Source organism: Anopheles coustani, chromosome X, assembly GCF_943734705.1.
Source record: "Anopheles coustani chromosome X, idAnoCousDA_361_x.2, whole genome shotgun sequence".
NCBI lineage: Eukaryota > Metazoa > Arthropoda > Insecta > Diptera > Culicidae > Anopheles > Anopheles coustani.
Window position 1 is genome coordinate 8,442,187 of NC_071290.1, and position 18,326 is coordinate 8,460,512.

General features: G+C 50.4%; 2 protein-coding genes across 2 annotated transcripts; both read right to left on the reverse strand.

Moving 5' to 3' along the window:
* Positions 1 to 3,283: 3,283 nt before the first annotated feature.
* On the reverse strand, positions 3,284 to 9,045 carry LOC131268994 (uncharacterized). The gene is made up of 5 exons (XM_058271304.1): positions 7,292 to 9,045; positions 6,193 to 7,207; positions 3,675 to 3,908; positions 3,530 to 3,595; positions 3,284 to 3,457 (listed from the first exon to the last, which is right to left on the reverse strand). The coding sequence occupies exons 1-5, from the start codon at positions 9,043 to 9,045 to the stop codon at positions 3,284 to 3,286; spliced, it is 3,243 nt and encodes a 1,080-aa protein (XP_058127287.1).
* A 4,607-nt stretch (positions 9,046 to 13,652) lies between these two features.
* On the reverse strand, positions 13,653 to 16,259 carry LOC131269588 (uncharacterized protein F54F2.9). The gene is made up of 3 exons (XM_058272038.1): positions 15,642 to 16,259; positions 15,358 to 15,584; positions 13,653 to 15,280 (listed from the first exon to the last, which is right to left on the reverse strand). The coding sequence occupies exons 1-3, from the start codon at positions 16,122 to 16,124 to the stop codon at positions 14,332 to 14,334; spliced, it is 1,659 nt and encodes a 552-aa protein (XP_058128021.1). The 5' UTR covers positions 16,125 to 16,259; the 3' UTR covers positions 13,653 to 14,331.
* Between the last annotated feature and the right edge of the window lie 2,067 nt (positions 16,260 to 18,326).

The following is an 18,326-nucleotide window of genomic DNA, read 5'->3' on the forward strand; positions in this document are numbered from 1 at the left end:
ATAAATAAATAAATAAGTAAGTAGTCATTGAATAAATGTTTGTACTAAGTTTGTTGATAGTCATATAATCAAGTATAGGATTATTTTTGTTTTAAATCCTTTTAAAGTTAAATAATATATAGAAAAATCTGTTTTTTTTTAATTATATGCGTCAGCGATAAAAATGAACTGATTTCACCGATTCACAAAAATCAAGAACCCTAGCAATTTTCTTATGCAGGCATGACCAACTAGGCCGTTACGCCGAGAAGCAGAAGAAAAATTCTGAACATGGTTTAAAGTAGTCTCTCAATTTCTAGAAAATAAAACAAATTACAGAATCTCAAACGCAGGATACAGTCCAATAATTTTGAAGTCAACTAAGGCAGCCTGTAACATGAAAAAATCCAACCCTCCTCCTGGAGCAAGATTTGTATGTCCAGTAAAAAAGAAAATAAGCTGAAACCGATATTCAACGATAGTAAAATGGATCGCTTTATAAAAATTATCTCTTTAAATTATGTCAAACTTCTTTAACCATCATAGATCTCCAATCAACATGAATTCACTCCTGTGCTTTGAAGGCATTGAAAGACATACATAAAAAATACTTTAAAATTAAATGCATTGGATACAAATCTTTGGTGATCTTTGGTAAATTGGCCAAAATTTGGTCATTTGTGAGCAATGTTTCTTTCAACTTGAGCCATTTGTTAAGATCGTATCGAAGATTGAAAAGCAAAAATGTTTTATTTTGCTCGGTTACAAAGTAAGCTTTGAGACATTTACTCCGGCCCCAGGTCTATAGTGCGGCAAGGTCCAACGAGTGGAATGGTCCAACACCGCCCGGGCGGTTGTTTACTACTCTCACTCTTTCTCTCGCTTGCGTATGTCACGAGCGTCTTATGCGATCACCTGGAGTACGTGCGTTCGCATATACTTTCGCTCTCTAGGATACTTTCTCTCGCTTCGCCGTGCGCCGGCCGCTCTCGCTCACTCGTACGCGCGCTTCTTATCCCTGCTGCGTCGTCGCTGCCTTCCTTGCCCAAGTCTTGCGTAGGCACGGTGCCTCCATTGGAGCGCCACTCTAGTCGACGTGTCTTGCCGCGCGGACCTTCTTCTTGGCCACCACACACAGCATAGCGCAACGACTCAGTTCGATGACTTTGGCTCTTTTTTTTCCGCTGCTCCTTCTGCTCCCCATCTGTTTTCGTCGTCCGGCACGGTTGTGTACTAATTCCACGGCGCACCACTACTACCCGCTGCGCGAAATGCGCGATGAATGCACCAATTTAGTCATGTTGAACGGCCGAGGCCCTCGGCGATGCTGCCCGAGCCGCGCACGCAACCGTGCCCGCCGTTTACGTAGAGAGTTGGCGGCCAGTGGTTCTGAACCCGCGGAAAAGTATGTTCTGCAGCGCTTCTACACAAACAGGCTAGCTGCGTGTGTTAGGCCGATGTAGACGCCTGACTTCTCATCATCCGTGATGATCTTGCCAGATGCGACACAGCGCCATGTTTCGACCGGAGCTGGCAAAACAAATCGGTGAAGATCACAATTGTATGCTCCACCGTGACGATGAACAGCGTTTGTTTGCGTCACTGTATATGTGCTTTTTTTCTGCCCGTGATACACGTGCCTAAAACATGTTCAAAATTAAACCCTCAGCGTTTTAAGCGATGCTTGAAGCTTGTATCGAATAACACTCGTCATTGTATCCGTCATCCCAACGTACAAAACCGGACGGTGCCAACCAGAATATCGTGTTCCTGATGCTGTTTGGAAAGCCTTATATGGCTTCCGTGAGTTTTTCATTTCCCCCCATCCCCCTTCGCACGGTCGGGCAAGGAAGTGTGGGAACGGGGAACGGACCTCCGCCCCAAAAAAACACTTTCGGAAACCCGTTAACCAAAAAAAAAAAGGTAGAAATGTCCTCAAAAAAGTCGAACGTTTCCAGCGCGCGTTTAATTGCCATTATCTTTCTGCCCTTTTGATGCTGATTATGGGTTATTACTTTGGTGCGACTTTCGAACACAGTTGGACATTGGTCAGCCGAAGCGAAATCGATCGCAAGCGCACACACTGGCTCACGTGCGCGTCCCGTTGCCAAACGAGATACTTGAGAAAAATCTGTATCTTATCGCTGCCGGTTGTGTGTGTGTGTCGAAATTTATCGCAATTTGATTAACGATAAAAACAACGAAACATGCCACGGTACCCCGCGCTGCGCTTGGCCTTGCAAAATACATCGTTCACATGCGACAACGCAGGAACCGGAAGGGCACGGGGGGGAAAAAAAGGAAAGAAAACAAACATAAACTGACAAGTTAATCTAACGGGCAACATGAGGAAGGAAGGGGGGAGGTTGCACCCTACACCGAACGGACACTATTTTCCCGTTAGCTGCACCACTTTCCACGTTTAGGTTGGGGCTTTTTCGAATGGTTGCGCAGCTTTTACCCGGATATCACCACGCAGAAAAAGGGGGGAAAAACACACCCGAGGAAACAAATCACACACGCTCACGCGAGATTAATCCGAATGACAGCGAATTTATCGGTTGAATAGTACGTTGTTTTTATTGCCTTTCGAGAATCCGTACCGTATCCCTCGCTCCTCACTTGTACAGCTCTACGTCCTTGCGCGAATCGTTACCATCTCTTTTATCTTACGGCCCTAACCTGGAGGACAACGGGAGATATCATCTGTTCGGTCGAATCCCGCCCAGTCACCCTTGCGGTGTGGGTTGATGATATACATATTTATATATATATCGAGCGTGAGTAGGGAAATATTGGTCCACTGCAAGCGATAATGGATTCGATGACATTGAGCAATGCTTGTTTTGGAAGAATGCAGTATCCTCCTATGTACATATTAGTATTGTTTGAGCTACATGACGATTGTGTGTGTATGTGTGTGCTTGTTTTGGCCAAACCAAGCCTGAGGAATGATCCCTAAAACCCTACGGTAAATAGACGAATAATGCGAACGACACTAAGTGGTCCCTAAGCGGATGCCAGATAAAGTGGTCCCTAAGGTGAGCGGAATGCAATAAGAGTGTATATATGCAACATATATTTAGATATAGTCTAACCAACAGCGGTACACCGCGGGTGCACACGAAACACTAGAAAACATTACTGATTAGAATAAGGTGGCTCCAAACCGAACGCAAGGAAGGAAACAAACAACTAAACAAAAATGTAAGAATTTGGGGCTTCCCCGCAGCCTAACCGCAGCCATAGGCTCTGGCGTCCGGATCCCGGCAACCAAATGGTACCGCGTCACCGGTCACCGGGCTCAGCAGTTGTGACACTTGACCAGTCCCACCTCGTCACAGTTCATGCACTTGAGGGCGATGAATTCGGCGGTGAAATGGTTGCGATGGATGGACTTCTTCGAGCCGCCGCAGGACGGACAGGGCAGCAGCCGGTAGCCACCGCACACCTTGCACATGTAGGGCGATTCCAGGCACTGGAAGGGATGGTGGAAGAGAAAAGTTCGAGTTCAGTAAAAACGAGAGCTAATACCGGGACTGGGACGTACTTTGTATGGTTTAAGCATCTTCCGCAGCTCGCCGCTTTCGTTCAGCCTTTCGATACATTCGGCATCCTGGTGTGATGGAGAGAAAAAAAACCGGAAGCGAGCGTTAGAGAGTTGGTCGTTTTGGGGGAAAAGGTTGGCGACTTACTCCGATGTGCTGGCCGTCGACGAACACCTGCGGCACGCTGATGGTGTCCGTCTGCATGCGCTCCCGGATCTCCTGCTGGTACTCGTTGCTCATGAAGATGTCCTTCTCCTCGAACTTGATCAGCAGCGTGCGCAGGATCTGCTTGACGTTCATGCACTTGGTGTACGTTTCGCGCACGATGCCCATGCTGGTGCTGTATACGACCACCTTGCCGGCCTCTTTGTCCTTGTAGTTCTGCGCGTGCCCGGATCCCGGAAACGGAACGTGAAGCCAACGAAAAAACGAAAAAAAGAAGAACGAACCGTATGAGTTTGCGTGCACAAACGAACAGTTATTTTACAGTGTGTTGCTGCACCGCTTTTCATGCCCTAATCGGAGGGCAGGTTTTCTCTCCCTCACGCTCTCTCTCTCTCTCTACCTCTCCCGCTCCCGGACTTCCCTAACCCCCTCGATCAGGTCTTCGGCGAGTAAACGGGAGGAACGAATTGGCAATCCAATCAATCGTGCAAGCCTAATATCGTTTCCGATTAATGCTAGCCCGCTGTCCAGGGGAGCTATTCGGCGCGATTTAGGTCAGAGCAAGCGCCGACCTCCATCGACGGCCTTAGTCGCCTTCGGTGAGGCCAAGGTGGAGATGGGAAAAAAAAGGTAGGCCACCGGAGGAGGAGGAAGACAACCTGATCCGGTTTTTTAATGACCTACGGTGCCCGGCGGAGAACGGTCTGGAACGATCCCTGGGCCCTGGCAAAGCGTTGTCAACTGGGCGAACCGGTTCGGGTTAACCGTGCTCCGGGGCGTGCGGGCACAGCAGAGTACCGTTACGCCTGGCAGCACGGCAGCCCGGGCGCCCAGGTGGCCTACTATTCTAGCGAGCAAGAAAGTTGCAGCAAGAAAACTAGGCACGGTTTACTTTTTGCCGATCCTGAAATCCGCGCGGCCCCGATTGGGCTGAAGCGTTACAGTTTTGCGTTACAAAGCGCACCAAGCCACTCTCGAACAGGATGCTCCCTAACATCTGCACACTGGCCGACAATTGGCGACTCGCGGGCCGGCCGCCTTTCACGCGCGTTTGTTGTTTGTTGTTTTTCGTGACATAAATGTTTTGATAAATGACAGCAGAAATGGCCGGACCGATGGAAGCTCGCGCAGTAACGCCCCGTCTGCTGGGGAGTTGTGCAACGCGCGTAAGATGCTCCATCGATTAACATACATATGCGGCCGTACGTAAGGCGGTCGCCGCTTGCTGTAACCGGTGACTTATTTGTTCACCGAACCACGCCACACACCGCCCCCGCAGCGGAGCGTTCCAAATCGAGGCCAACATCGACGAGGGTGCGACACATGTCTATTTTGCCAAAAATTCCGCTGTAACCGGTGAAGGTGTCACTGGATGCTATAACCACCTGACAGCTGGCAGGTGAAAGGGGAAGCGACTGCGATTTGTCGGATTAACATTGTTTGGGCCAGCTTTTCCAACTCCCGCAACTCGGTGGTGATGTTGGGTGCCGTTTCCCAATCAATGGCGCTCATTAAAAGAAGGCTGCGCGGGAGGTGTGGGCTGAAATTATCAGCTGGCGCGTTGCTTTTGGTACGTGCCTTTCGGATAAGTACCCGATGTTAATTTTTAGCCACAGACTCCCATCGACCACCTACTTTCAGCTGCTCGCACCCGCGCTCACATGCGGGTAACGTGTGAGATTTCACATTAGCGTAATTGCGTAATCGCGCAACTCACTCATTTCACCGCACACCCTCGCCACCCCTACCCCCCCTGCATACCCCTCTTGCTTTAGTTGTACAGCTTTTCACGCCTTCAATCACCATCGCAGATTTGCGCCTTTCCCGTTTGCCATCTTGTGTTTGCCACCCCGCAAAAGTGCAATTGTGCAATTGATATGGGCACCTCGGTGCAAGATTTTCGGGATGTGAGAACCAATCGGCGCGTCCAAATCCATCCCGCACCATTGTCGGCAATTATAAGGCGTTTGCGGCTTCAGCTTGTTTTTCCCAAAAGCCTAACGAGCAGGAAGCACCAAACCGCAGTGAGAAACGCATTCCCGGTAGCAGACAAAAGGGGGGCCCTCTTCAAAACGGAAGGCTCCAGAAGGCGATCCGGAGATGATAGCTGATGGGCCACGGGTGCTGCTATCCAACCGTGGGAGTGGAAAGATACGGGGGGAGGTGCTCGGTGTTAGGTCGCCGCGATAAGATTAGAAATTGTATTAAAACTTATTAGTCAACCTCAGCGCTAAGTGTGTATGATGGATAGTGGTTTGGGGATATTATCTAGAGTTAAATTCCTACGATGGGTTTCGACCTGAACTATGCGCTACCAAAGGGTGTTGTCACGAGGCACGCAGCAAAAGCGTGCAAAAGCTAGGCAAGTTTGGTGATTTTATCTAGTGATAAGTTCCTAGGTTACATGTTGACACCGAACGCCAGCTTAACCGTGCCTGCTATATTCCCAAAGCTGGGTCCCAAAATCCGCCGAGTAACGCTGAGGTGTCGGATGCCTTACCTTCATGCCTGTCTGCTGCATCTGCAGGAAGGTGGCGATGCCATTGCGGACGCGGTTCTTCACCCCGCGCACCGTACCCTTGTTGCTGCGGATGGTGGAGGTGCCGTTGCTGAGGTCCTTCAGGCCGGCGAAGCTCTCGTCGTCGTCCACCACGGACGGCGTCGTCTCCGGCGAGCTGGTCCCGCCCGGTGCGACGTCCAGCACATGCTCGTGGATGTGGAACTTGTAGAACCGATCGCTCTCGAAGTGATTGCTGCGGACACTCTCCGTGGTGACGGAGCCGGCCGTGGAGCAGCTGCTCTGGGCGCGCCCCCCGGCGTCACTGTTGATGGCGTGGTGCTGCAGGTGGTGGTTGTGATGTTGTTGGTGGTTGCTTGATGCGTCCGGTTGATCGCCGACAGCGTAGCGGCCCTGCATCGACTGCTCGAGGCTGTTGATTTTGTCCATCAGGATAGAGCGCGTGGTGGTCGTCGGCATAAGCAGCTCGAGCTGTTCTACCATCGACGCTCCATTGCTCCGGTTTGTCACCGGCTCAAATGGCTTCTGATCCTGCTGCTGCTGCTGCTGCTGCTGCTGCTGGTCCTCGTCGGTGTTGCAGTACACCTTGGGGCGACTCTCGCGGATTGCTGCCAGAAGCGAATCGGGCAGACCGCACACATTACCCGCCCGAAACGGGGCGGCGCGCCTCTCCTGCTGCTTGCCGGGCTGCTCGAACTCGCCGCCGAGGGTCAGCGTGCCGTTGCCAATGTCCCCGTCTCCCGTGTCGATAGGCTGTTGCGGTGGTGGCGGCGGCGGTGGCGATGCGGCGACGACCCTGGTGTGTTCCGTCGGCGGCGCTGGCTGCTGCAAACCCGACAGGTGCTCAAAGTTCAGTGAATCACAGCTCAGACACGACTCCGATCCGTCACTATCGCTCACAATAACGCTTCCGGCTGGCTGCTGTTGCTGCTGTTGCTGCCGAGCGGCAAAACAGTTTTGCGTCAAATCAACGTGTGTTTGATGTTTTCCGTCCTGTCTGTCTTGTTCTTCGTCACGTTGGTGGTGTTGGTCGTCGTCGTTGTCGTCGTCGTCGTCGTCATTGCCATTGTGTAGAAGGTGCTGCTGCTGCTGCTGAGGCTGCTTCAGGTGCGGATGGGTCTGATTGTGGTTAAGTCGATGAAACTCAAGGTGATGGTGTTGGAACTCGGGTGTTGTTTCCAGCGCCTGTTGATTGATAACGGCATCTGCCGTCGTTGTCGCTGTCGCTGTTGTCTTATCGCCCAGCGCTCCAGGACCGCCACTTTGCTTTATCGGCAGCGCGCTGAGTGCCGCCGTTGTCGAAGAAGGCGCTGTCACCGTCACCGACGACGATTTGGAGCCGCGTTGCGACATCTTTTTCGGCAGCGGCGGTGGCGTCAGCTCGATATCGCTGCAGGTGCCACTGTCGAGCATGTCGCTCGGTGAGCACTGGCCGCTGCTGCTCCGGCCGCTGCTGCTGCTGGTGCTGGTGCGCCCGCCGCCGGTCCCAGAAGTTGGCCGCGGGCCCAGATAGTAGACGTACGGGGACGGACTGTCCAGATCGGAGGTCATACCACCGCCCGCCACCGTCGCCAGCGTCATCGATTTCTTCTGCACCATATCGTGGTCGTCGATCAGCGGCGGCTCCGACTCCTGACCTGGGAACCCGGGTGGCCAAACTTCTCCGCTCGGGCTTGCAACCAGGGAAGTTCGAGCGTCACCAACATCAATTACTACACCACTCAACACTCCACTCGTGCAGCACACGGTCGTGGCGAACGAACCGAGCTCCCGAGCTGCTGCGCTACTCTGGAGGTCTACTCCGCCGCCGATGTCGGTGGTAAACACCACTTCCGCGAGATCGAAAGTCCGTTCTGGACTTCCGCGCGACTCCTGCCGGTCGCCTACCACAACACTACCAAGCTCGCGACAGGAACCACTACCGTCACTGCCGAAGGAGACGACCGTCACGACCTTCGAACTGGGACACTTGGGAGACGCAGCACCGGGCGCGCTCGCACTTGACACACTGACGCCACTAACACTCGACGACGTCGCGAGACCAGAACCGGCCGAACTCCAGCCACCCGGAACGGTGCCACGTACGTTGCCGTCTTTGTTCTGCAGCGGGTCTTCAGGGGCGGGCGGTTCGCCCTCCGGGATGATCTGTATCCGCACGACGTTACTGTTGGCTGGATCGGCGCTGCACCGCACCAGTGGCGTCACCTTCGCTGCCTTCTTTGGGCATGCGTCCGTGTCGCATCCGGAGCGTACGTACACGACTTGCTGTGGTGGCTCGACGCTGCCGACTGCCGCTGATGCACCGTCGCTGATCGCTGTTGCTGCTGTTGCCGCTCCGTGATCGCCGGCGACCGTGGCCAAAGTGTTATGGTTTTCTGCTACCTCGTCGAACTCGAGCGGGCACTTCTTCGCCGTTGTCGTCGTCGTCGTCGTCGTCGTCGCCGTCGACGTTCCCAACGTTGCTGCTTCTACTGCCTGGGCTGCTGCTGCTGCTGCCGCTGCTCCACCAGATGCAAGTGCCGTTATAAACATCAACCGCTCGGCACCACCCGGCACCACTGCCACCTGCTCCTCCCGCTCTCCGTCGCTCGGCTCCGGATTGGGTTGGGTTCCTTCACCGTTTTCGCGCTTCACCTCCGCCACTAGCCGCTCCGCTATCTGGTCTTTCACATCGCCACCTGGCGCTGGCGCCCCTTCCCCAACCCCTTCCGCTCCCTCGCTACCATTGCTGCTGCTGCTGAAGTCGGTGAACTGTGGTTGTTGGTGGAGCTGGGGTTGCGCGCCGCTCAAGCTTGAATCGAAATGGGAATCTTCACTCGATCCACCGACCACCATCACCTCACCATCCTCGTCTTCCTCCTCCCCCTCCTCCCCCCGGCCCGCGATAGTAGTTCTTGCTTCCATCGGTGGCGCTGCCGCTGGAGCTTCTTCTGCCACCGCCGTAGATGGGGTTGCGTTTGATCGTTGCAGGAGCAGCAGCACCGACCTCCCCCCCGCACTATCGCACCCCAGCGGCGTCGTCGTCGTCGTCGTCGTCGTATCATTAGCATTGCTCTTGCAGCAGCCGCTGGTGGAGGGATCCAGCTCCCCACCGTCGCCACCGCCGATCGCGTATACCGTTGTGTTGGCGAGAAAAGGCAACTCCGGCTGGTGCTGCTGCTGCTGCTGCGCTATAGCCGTTGCACTCCCGGCCGCGTCCATTTGCCCCACAGCGGCGGTCGATCCTCTCTTTTCCTTTTTCGTTCTGCTTTCCCACCGCGGCGAGCTAAGATCGCTATTTATTTTTATTTTCGTTGCCTTGCTTGCTGCTTCGCGCAATTTGCTTGGTTCGGGCGTTGAATTTTTTTTTTTTGTTGTTTTTGGTTTTTCGCCTCAGCGAGGCTGCTTCGCCCGATTTGCCGCTTGCTTTCTTTCCTTTCACTCTTCGGGCGATCGGGTGTATGGTCGATTCGCCCCGCGAGCAACGGCGAAGGGTTGGGGAGAAAAGATTCGATGGGGTGATGGTGGTGGAAAAGGGCGCAGCGTGGAGGTGGAGGGGGGGAGGTGGGGGGGGGGAGGTTTGGTATGATGTGCCAATTGGCTGTATTGGTGGGGTTTGGAAGTTTAACCACCTGTGGCAAAAGAAGAGAGAAGAAAAAATATGTATAAAATCTGGTGTGTTTGAACGCCAAACGTTCAACCCGCTGCACAGTTGGGTAGGCCGTGACATTCCAATGGAACATCAGCAACATATTACAACAGTGGTATATTCTACGATAGTCTGTCAAGAATTCACTTATTATTGTTTTATAGTCATTTCTTTGCGTTATAGAAAAATTCATGTTGTTGTTAAATATATCAATAACGTGGAATCGTGAAACTAATCTCTCGATACTAAACAAGTATAACATTTTGAAGACATACATAGCCGTCCATGTTACACTGTTTGCTGAACCACCGTGCCAAGTTACCAGCTGAGCCAGAGATTCTCAATCGTCCGCGAATATACACCAACACAAACAAAACTTGATCATAACATAAGCGTTTTTTTTGCGTTTCACATTCCGGATACGAGTTAACTTATACTTTTAACCATAGTCAATGGTAATACTCTGACCATCCCGTACAGAACATTTTGACAAATTGTCAAAAGAAAATTTTAAGACATTCGACAGTCCAGTTACTATTGTTTATTTTTAGAACTGGCTTTGCACACTCAACTTGCAAGAGCCTTGTATTACATACAACAGGTTTAATTACATTAAGTTTAAGCCATATAACACATGATTCAATACAACAGAACAGAACATTATTTCGTATGCCTGACTCTGGTTGCACACACCATTAATTAAATGATCGACGCCGGGTTTTTCAAAACAATATTTGACAACGGGTAGGGAACCAACATGGTAGACATCAAATCTCCTATTGGACAACCGGATTGAATTGATCACCATTTTAAAAAAGCAACAACCGTATTCATCTTTATGGGTTTTATAAACCTTGAAAATAGGATAAAAAAGAAGATAGAGGCCATTTTTAGAGCTCTCCGTGAATCCACCTGATCGGTTTTCTTATCAGATGCCCTAACAGTACACTTTTTTTCAGTACAGTACACAATTTTTCTGCAAATGACACAAACTATAAAAAGGTTAAATTAACAGGAATGTCAGAATTGAAGCCCAAATATGTTTTAGTGGAATTAGGTCAGGCACGGTATTGATCGTGCTTCATTATTGGAGCCATAAACTCATGCAATAAATGCATCAAGAAGTATCGCCTAGATCCTCCAATATAACCATATTGGCATTACGTTAACATGATCCATTTAAAACTTCGTCTAATTTTAAACAGTTCACACGACGGTATTTATACCCGTCGACCTTAAGCTATATCCTCTAACAACAGGTGTAAGCAAAACCGAAAGCATGATTTGAAGGCTTAATTTTTGGGATCGTACTGATCTTTGCAAAATAGTTTGTAAACAATCAATCGTGTGATCGCTTTTTTTAAATTTATAAAATTATCTTTTAATTTTGATAAAGGAAGAAATTGGTTGGTATTGGCTGAAAAGGTTGTATCGCCCTTCCGACAATCCTTGATAAATTTGCTGTTCGCGTAAGCTTCGATATTCATTGAAAATTTATCATGATCTCATGGTTGAGAATCTCTGAGCTTAGCTTGTGACGATCGCTGTTTCGCGCTCTCTTTCTTGCTACCTTTCCTCGCGGGCCTTTCTTTCTCCTATGATCCCGCGGCGATTTCCAGAAAAACCCCCCTCGAAGAAAGGGATCAAAAGGACAGGCAGGCAAAGAGAAAGATCCAGAAAGGGTGAGCGAACGCGCAGTTTCATGTGGCGAATGATTATTCGGAGCAGGCACAAGGGCTTCGCGGCAGTGTTGGCAGTATTTGGGAGTGCGTGTTTGAATGCGTTCAGATCACCGAGTGCGAGTGTGGCGGATGGCGAAGATGGCTACCAGGGAAGGAAAAGGACGGAAGCCGCACCGAGCGGGGGTCGGGTGGGGCGGTACACGGGGTACAATCAAGTAGAGGAGAAAGTATGCTACCCCGTGAAGCTGGGGGAAACCCCCCGCATACGAGCGCCGGGAAGACGGTAACGGCGCGGTTCCCGGAGGAAGAAAAGCACGACGCAAACAAAGGGGACCGGAGATGCGGTTGCGGGAAGAAGTCGTTCCGCACCGGAAGTGCGGAAGTAATAGTCTTCCGGCTCGGGAACGGGAACAGACGCGCAAGAACACTCTGGACATCTGGCGTGTGACAAGGCGATGTGGTGGGCCAGAACAGCCGTTTGAGTGGACGTTTTGGTTTGATCGGGAGTTATGCTGATTCATTGGGAAAAAGCGCTGGTAGCCGTTGCCCCGCTTTCCATTCACCGACTTCATCGAGCCCCGGATCGGTGCGCGAGATGCCACCGGAAAGGTAGAAAATCGGCATTATCTGCGTAGTTCTCGTGCGATGTACCACACACTGCTGCGTACATTCTTCAGCCTGCTGCTTCTAGCACGAAAAGGAACCGTGTCAGATGCGCTAAGAGCACCTCGCGAGAGCCATCTTCCCCAGGCCACCTGTCGTCGTCGTTCACCTGTCACAGAATCCACTTTTCCCAACAACTTCCACACACGATCGGCTTGCGGGTACCGGTTTCAATACCTGTCTACGGCCACGGGAACGGAGCACTTAGTACCGCCTAGGTTCGAATCCGGATTTCTGGAAGACGGGTGCTCGGATTCAAAGCACACACACACACACACACACACACGCACATACACGCGCGCGCTCGCGACCGGGCGACACGTCCACGTCCAATGGGAAGGAAAAACAACAGGAAACGGTAGCACACCGCGCGAAACCGCGTGTGGTGTAAGTAGGCACCTGTGCTCCGGTGCTCCAACAATTGCACAGTGCGAGAAATGAACTGCCGGAACGTCGATGCCTCTTGGGGGCAACCTCTTGCACCTGGCCAGCAGGAACGCGTGCGGGGCGAGCGGACGGTGGGAGAGAGTGAGCGAGCAAGAGAGCAGGCGAAGAGCAGGGGTCCAGTTTCAACCGCGCGGCACATACGGCACCGAAATGGAACGCGGCCAACCAGAGCTACGGCTGGGGGCCAAAGAGCAACGAACGGAACACTGGTGGAGCAGGAGGGAAGGCAACCACCATCACCACCAGCACCACTACCACGCAGTCCGCAGTCAAGTCACAGCCCGAGCCGATTTCTGCCAGCAATCGGCACGTACTTGATCGAAATACGCTGCGATGTCAAAAGACGCGCCACGGTGTGAATGTTCAAGCAGTGAAATGCAGCGAGAAAGGTATGCGGTGGGGCAAGGGGAAGGGGTAAGCCATGTGGCGGAGAGATGGTGCTAACGAAAGCGGGACGGATGGGGTTTGGAGGATATTGGTGAAAAGAAAAAGAAAGCGCCCGGTGGAGCGCGAGCTCTTCCAGGGGGAGCCATTGATACGAATGCGTACGTTTTTCACCTCACGATTTGCGCGCGAGCACACACACACACACACACACACACACACACACACACACACACACACCCTGCTTCGTCTCATAATTCGTTTTTCATCAATACATTTGATGGTGATATCGCGCCCCGTTGATGGAGCGATGCTCGCGATCGCCGTTGTCGTCGCGGGGTTCGTTGCTTTTCGCTCAAACTGTCCATTGAAGTCTTTTGCTTTTCTTTGTTGTCTTTTCGCCGCCATTTAATCGCTTACTCGGGGTGTTTGGGAGGAAAATTCCGCCGGAAGGTATCGTCGGGAGCATCCTTCCGGCCTGCTTTTTTTTGGGTAAAAAATGGATAAGCTTCCTTCCTGCTGCAAATTCCTAAATTTCATTCAAGAGCGAGAAAGATGGAGCCAATGACCAATGACAATGTAAACAACCAAGCCACTTTCGATTGTTGACAAAACACACGGCCCATCGGTTTCTATTTAATGTAGTTTTAAATTGATTTATTCTTTAGCTTATCTCACATCGCAAAAAGGTATTTGGCATCCGCCGGATGGTCTTTGACCGGCTGACCACCGGGTGTGCAAGATACCGTCGGCAAATCATGGGAGGTGGTTCCGATGGGGGAAGTACAGTAGACTCCCGGTTATCCGCAGCCGGTCCAGGTTTTTTTTTACTTTTTTTCTGTTACACGCTTGTTTAGGAAGAAAGTTTTACTTTTCGTAATGTGTTTTATAAAATTTACTGCTTGCGGTACTGTCAGCTCCCAGAAAACTGGTCCGGTGTCTGCCGAATGTGTGGGCAACTGTAACTCACAATACAATGTCTGTTTTCCTGTCGGACATTTGTGAAGAAAAGGTGAATAATGTTTTCATGAACAATATACAACGTTGTGCAACAAGCAACAAATCAACCATTAGAAGGCCAGCAAATTGCTAATTGTCGCTTACGTTAATATTAGAAACGTCACACACGCGTCAAGATGGACATGTCCGTTCTTCCGTCTACAAGGTATTAAATGAAATAAACTTCTTCGGTATACGTTAATATGAACCGTTTAGTTGGGTTTCTTGAACATTTTGTAGATTATTCGCGGATGCCGTGTCAATCTTTACAACGGATAAACAGGAGTCTATTGTATCGCGAAGTACATCGAACACACTTTATATTTCCCCTGGATCATTTGACATGTCCGAATCGTCCGAGTAGCTGTAGTACGCATTTGCCTTTTTTCGCTCCCGTCGTCTGCTTTTGGAGCTACTTTTGCCACCCGGTCGGACGCTTTCGCTGTGGCCACCCTGTGCGGCCCCACCTGTCGTCTCCTCCTCGTCCTCCTCCTCGCCGTTCCTCCCTGTCCCATCGATGGCTGACGGGACACTTTCTCCGACGGGTTGACTAACCGGCTCCGGTTGTGGTGGCTCGCGACTGATGGACGCTTTCGAATCTTCGTCATTGTCGGCTGCGACAGCTGTCGTCTTTTGTTTTTTCACCAGCTCCACCAGATACTTGTACCGGGCGATGCACTCCTCCTTCGACTTGCCCGGCACGCTGCTGGCGATCTTCTGCCAGCGGTCGTAGTTGGCCGATTTGGGATACTTCTGGATAGCGACCTCGAGGGCTTGCTGCTGCTGCTGCGACCAGGTGCTGGTGTTGGCCGCTGCGTCGGCGTTGTCACGCGTTTTTGTTTTCACCTTTGCCGGCACCTGGCCGGCCGCGAGTGACTCGGCCACACTCGTTTCGGCCTGATGCGGTAACCGGTAGCCACACTCTTTCATCTTGGCGGCCATGTAGGTGATTTCTTCGACGCTGCGCTGCATCAGGTCAGCGATCAGCTCCCAGCGGTTCGCCGTGCCGCCGGGGTACTTCTTCACCAACCGCACCAGTTCGGTGAGGTCGTCCTCCGTCCAGAGTCCGCCCGACTGGGGCGGCGGTGCGGTCGTTTCCTTCGTGTCCTGCCCGGGCTTGAGAATACTCTGACTGTACGCGGCCAGCTCTTCGTCGGTTTTCTCCGGCACCAGCATCTTCTTTGTGCGCTTGCGAAGTGTTCGGTTTTCCTTATCCTTCGCTCGCTGCTCCTCCAGCGAGGCCTGCAATTCGATTTCCTCCTGCTCGCTGAAAATCGTAACAAACCAAAAACACTAGAGATTAGAGATTTCCTGTGTACAGCTGACAGAGCGGGTTATAAGTACCGCTGCAGTTCCTCTTCCTTCAGCTTCTTTTGCTGATTATACAGCTCAAACATCCCGCGAATGGCTCCGGGCGTGCCGGTGATCGTACTCCACACCCACCAAGGGATTTGAAATGGAAGTGTATTTTTAATGCTCGGCAATGGTATTTCGTTGATCAACTCTTCTAGCTGCACGTTGGTTTGCTTCCTTTTGTTTAACTTTTTCAGCTTGCTGCCAACAATTTGTTCCTGAAACGGAGAAGAAAATGAACATCCCGTTTCGTGTAGAAAATCTTTCATTCTTACCGCCGTATATTTCTTCTCGACATACGCAGCCCATGCCACGAAGTACTGCATCACGGTGATCACGACGAACAGGATCGTGGCACTTTCGACCATGCCCATCTTACGCACGTGTCGGTAGTAGTATATAGCCGACTTCCAGTTCGGCATGCCCTCCTTCAGCACCTTGTCGTACTTTTCGCGCTTGGTCGGGTCGCGCAAGGTCTCGTACACCGAGACCAGGTTGCGGAACTTGATGTTCGCGTCCTCCGCATCGTTCTTGTCCGGGTGTAGTACGACCGAGAGCGTCCGGAAGGCGCGCTTGATTTCGGCCAACGTAGCCGTTTGGCTGATGTTCATCAGCTGGTAGAAGTTTTCGTTCACTTCCTCGACCAGATCGAACAGCTCCATGTCTTCCGAGCCCCAGCCGTGCGCCGTCGCTGGCGTGGTCCAGCAGATGGCGGCCACCGACAGCACCAGACAGGTGCGCCAGACACTGCCTCCCATCGCGCCTTCGTTTACCTGAACGGACCGGGACGGTAGTGCATTGAACGGTTTAGGGCCGGATTTTTACGACCGTCGAGCTAGGCTCCGCAATCGGTTCCTGCTCGGTTTCGGGTGATTGCAGTGAATTGTTTATACGTCACTTTTGCCTACGACACAGATACACTGTTGACAGCTGAAGTCACGTTCCTCGAGGGATATCGCGGTCGCTTTGACATTCGACATCTTTATACCAGTTTTTCCTATACATTCGCCAGCTGACTTTCGGTAGAAGAAAAAGTGCCATAAAAGCAAAAATTCTGTTCAATTTGACCGTTGAAGAGATCAGTCGCAGTGATAATGCACGTGTTACGCAAGGGAAAAAATTCAAACCGAGACATTCTGGATTTTGCTTTTACTTGTAACAATTCTATTAGGGAGCGATTTTTTGTCAACTTTGGTCGATTTGAATGAGGTTAAACACAAATTCTCATTAGCTATTCAAAACGGGATATGCGATGCAGTATATCTCGAAATATATTTAGCTTCAGCACGTACTTTGATCGAATCCATCCGAAGGAACGGAATCTTTGGAGTGATAATATGTACAAAAATTGACACCTAGAATTGATCGACGTTAGTGCTGAGGCCGAGCAATTATGCACAGTGTTGATCGCAATCTTCGCATTTGTGATGTTTTGGAATTTTAAAATTTCTTTTTTATTTTAACGAATGATGTGGAATAACGAAACGTGGACTGCCAGTTAGTTTACCACCATCTACCGTCTCGCTGTTGTTTTGACCGCTGGTAGAGAAGTGGTATGTTTTAAAATGTTTCTTTCATTTCGCTAGCAAGATTTGTTTACGCGCACGTGAAACACCGGCAAAAGTTTAGCTTAACAGAAATTGGTTCTCAATGGTTCTCTGTTTTATTTATTAAAAAGTATTCCGGTCGCATGAGCAGGAAAGAATACTAAATGGTATGTATGTTGGTTTTGAAACGATGGATTGACTAGTATTGATTTATAGGTGTTTACATATGGGAGTCAAGCATGACAATAGCAACTTACTTAGTTTCTGTTTGCTACCTACCCCATCAGCTCCGCCCCAAAACCCGGTGCTCTGCGAGGTCGTCAGTACCTGCTAATGATATTTCGCGTATCATGATATCGCATGAGTCACACCGGCCACAAACAAAACGCATAGGGGGGCAGGAGCCACCCACACACACGGTGCAGTATCATGCTCCGATTACGGTTGTGTTAGGATCAACACACGTCCATGGGACGCGATTGTTCGGGGAGAGCGTCAGTTACTTGCACTTTAAGTGTGGGGAGCTAATTCGTCAACAAGCAATAGACAGCAAGCGCCAGGAAGCGATCGCTGATTGTCCACTGCCTTTTCAACTGAGTTGTGTGGGTGTGTGTTTAGTTGATGTTGTTTTGTTTGTTAAAAAGAAACAATGTTCAACTATCAATAACCTGTTCACTGGAACAACCTGTAATGGAACTCCAAATCAACGCGTATTTACAACCTTACATCACATAATCAAATGAACAGTTTGTGTTCGATTTCGTTCGTTTCAAAAATGGCAAGAATAGTTATTGTTTGTTGTGATTATGCTTCTCTACCGCTGCTTGTATAAACATTTGGAAAGCAGTATCCAACTGGGACCTAGTGTGAACCTACAGCGTGGAAGTTAGGATCAAATTACTTGATGCACTGACGCGAGTATCTGAACCTAGTGGAAAACAAATTGTATATTTCTCGAGTACGCGGTTCTCGCTGCGATTGCAGTGGTGGTGCGTGTAAAGTTGGACAGACGGTGAACCAATGAAGTAACATTTGATTTTGCATGAATTTTACTAATCCAACAGCTCGAGTGGCTCAGTGTTTGTCCATAGTATACCCTATACACGTAGAAATTATACATTTTGATTGAGCTGAAAGAATGCACGTGCAATGCAACGTAGGTTTGTCGCTGTTTGTTTCATTTTTTTTTGTTGTTTTTTTGTCGCTATTCCTCATTATGCATATACTACTTTTAATTGTACGCTAAAATTGTTTCATTTGTTCACTAACTAGGTTTGATTGGTTTCTTTTTCATTTATATTCTGAAGGATCATCGATTGCTGCGTGACCTAAACGTTACCTTGTTCTACTAAATATATAGTCATAAATAACACAATTGCTTTCCCAACTCAAAGTCGCCACTAGCTTAACTAT

Coding starts and splice junctions, on each gene's coding strand:
- LOC131269588 (XM_058272038.1), bottom strand. CDS start 16,124: ATGGGAGGCAGTGTCTGGCGCACCTGTCTGGTGCTGTCGGTGGCCGCC. Junction 15,585..15,641: donor TCGAGAAGAAATATACGGCG/GTAAGAATGAAA, acceptor TCTCCGTTTCAG/GAACAAATTGTTGGCAGCAA. Junction 15,281..15,357: donor AAGGAAGAGGAACTGCAGCG/GTACTTATAACC, acceptor TACGATTTTCAG/CGAGCAGGAGGAAATCGAAT.
- LOC131268994 (XM_058271304.1), bottom strand. CDS start 9,045: ATGGTGGTCGGTGGATCGAGTGAAGATTCCCATTTCGATTCAAGCTTG. Junction 7,208..7,291: donor CAGCCTCAGCAGCAGCAGCA/GCACCTTCTACA, acceptor AGAACAAGACAG/ACAGGACGGAAAACATCAAA. Junction 3,909..6,192: donor TGCAGCAGACAGGCATGAAG/GTAAGGCATCCG, acceptor GGGCACGCGCAG/AACTACAAGGACAAAGAGGC.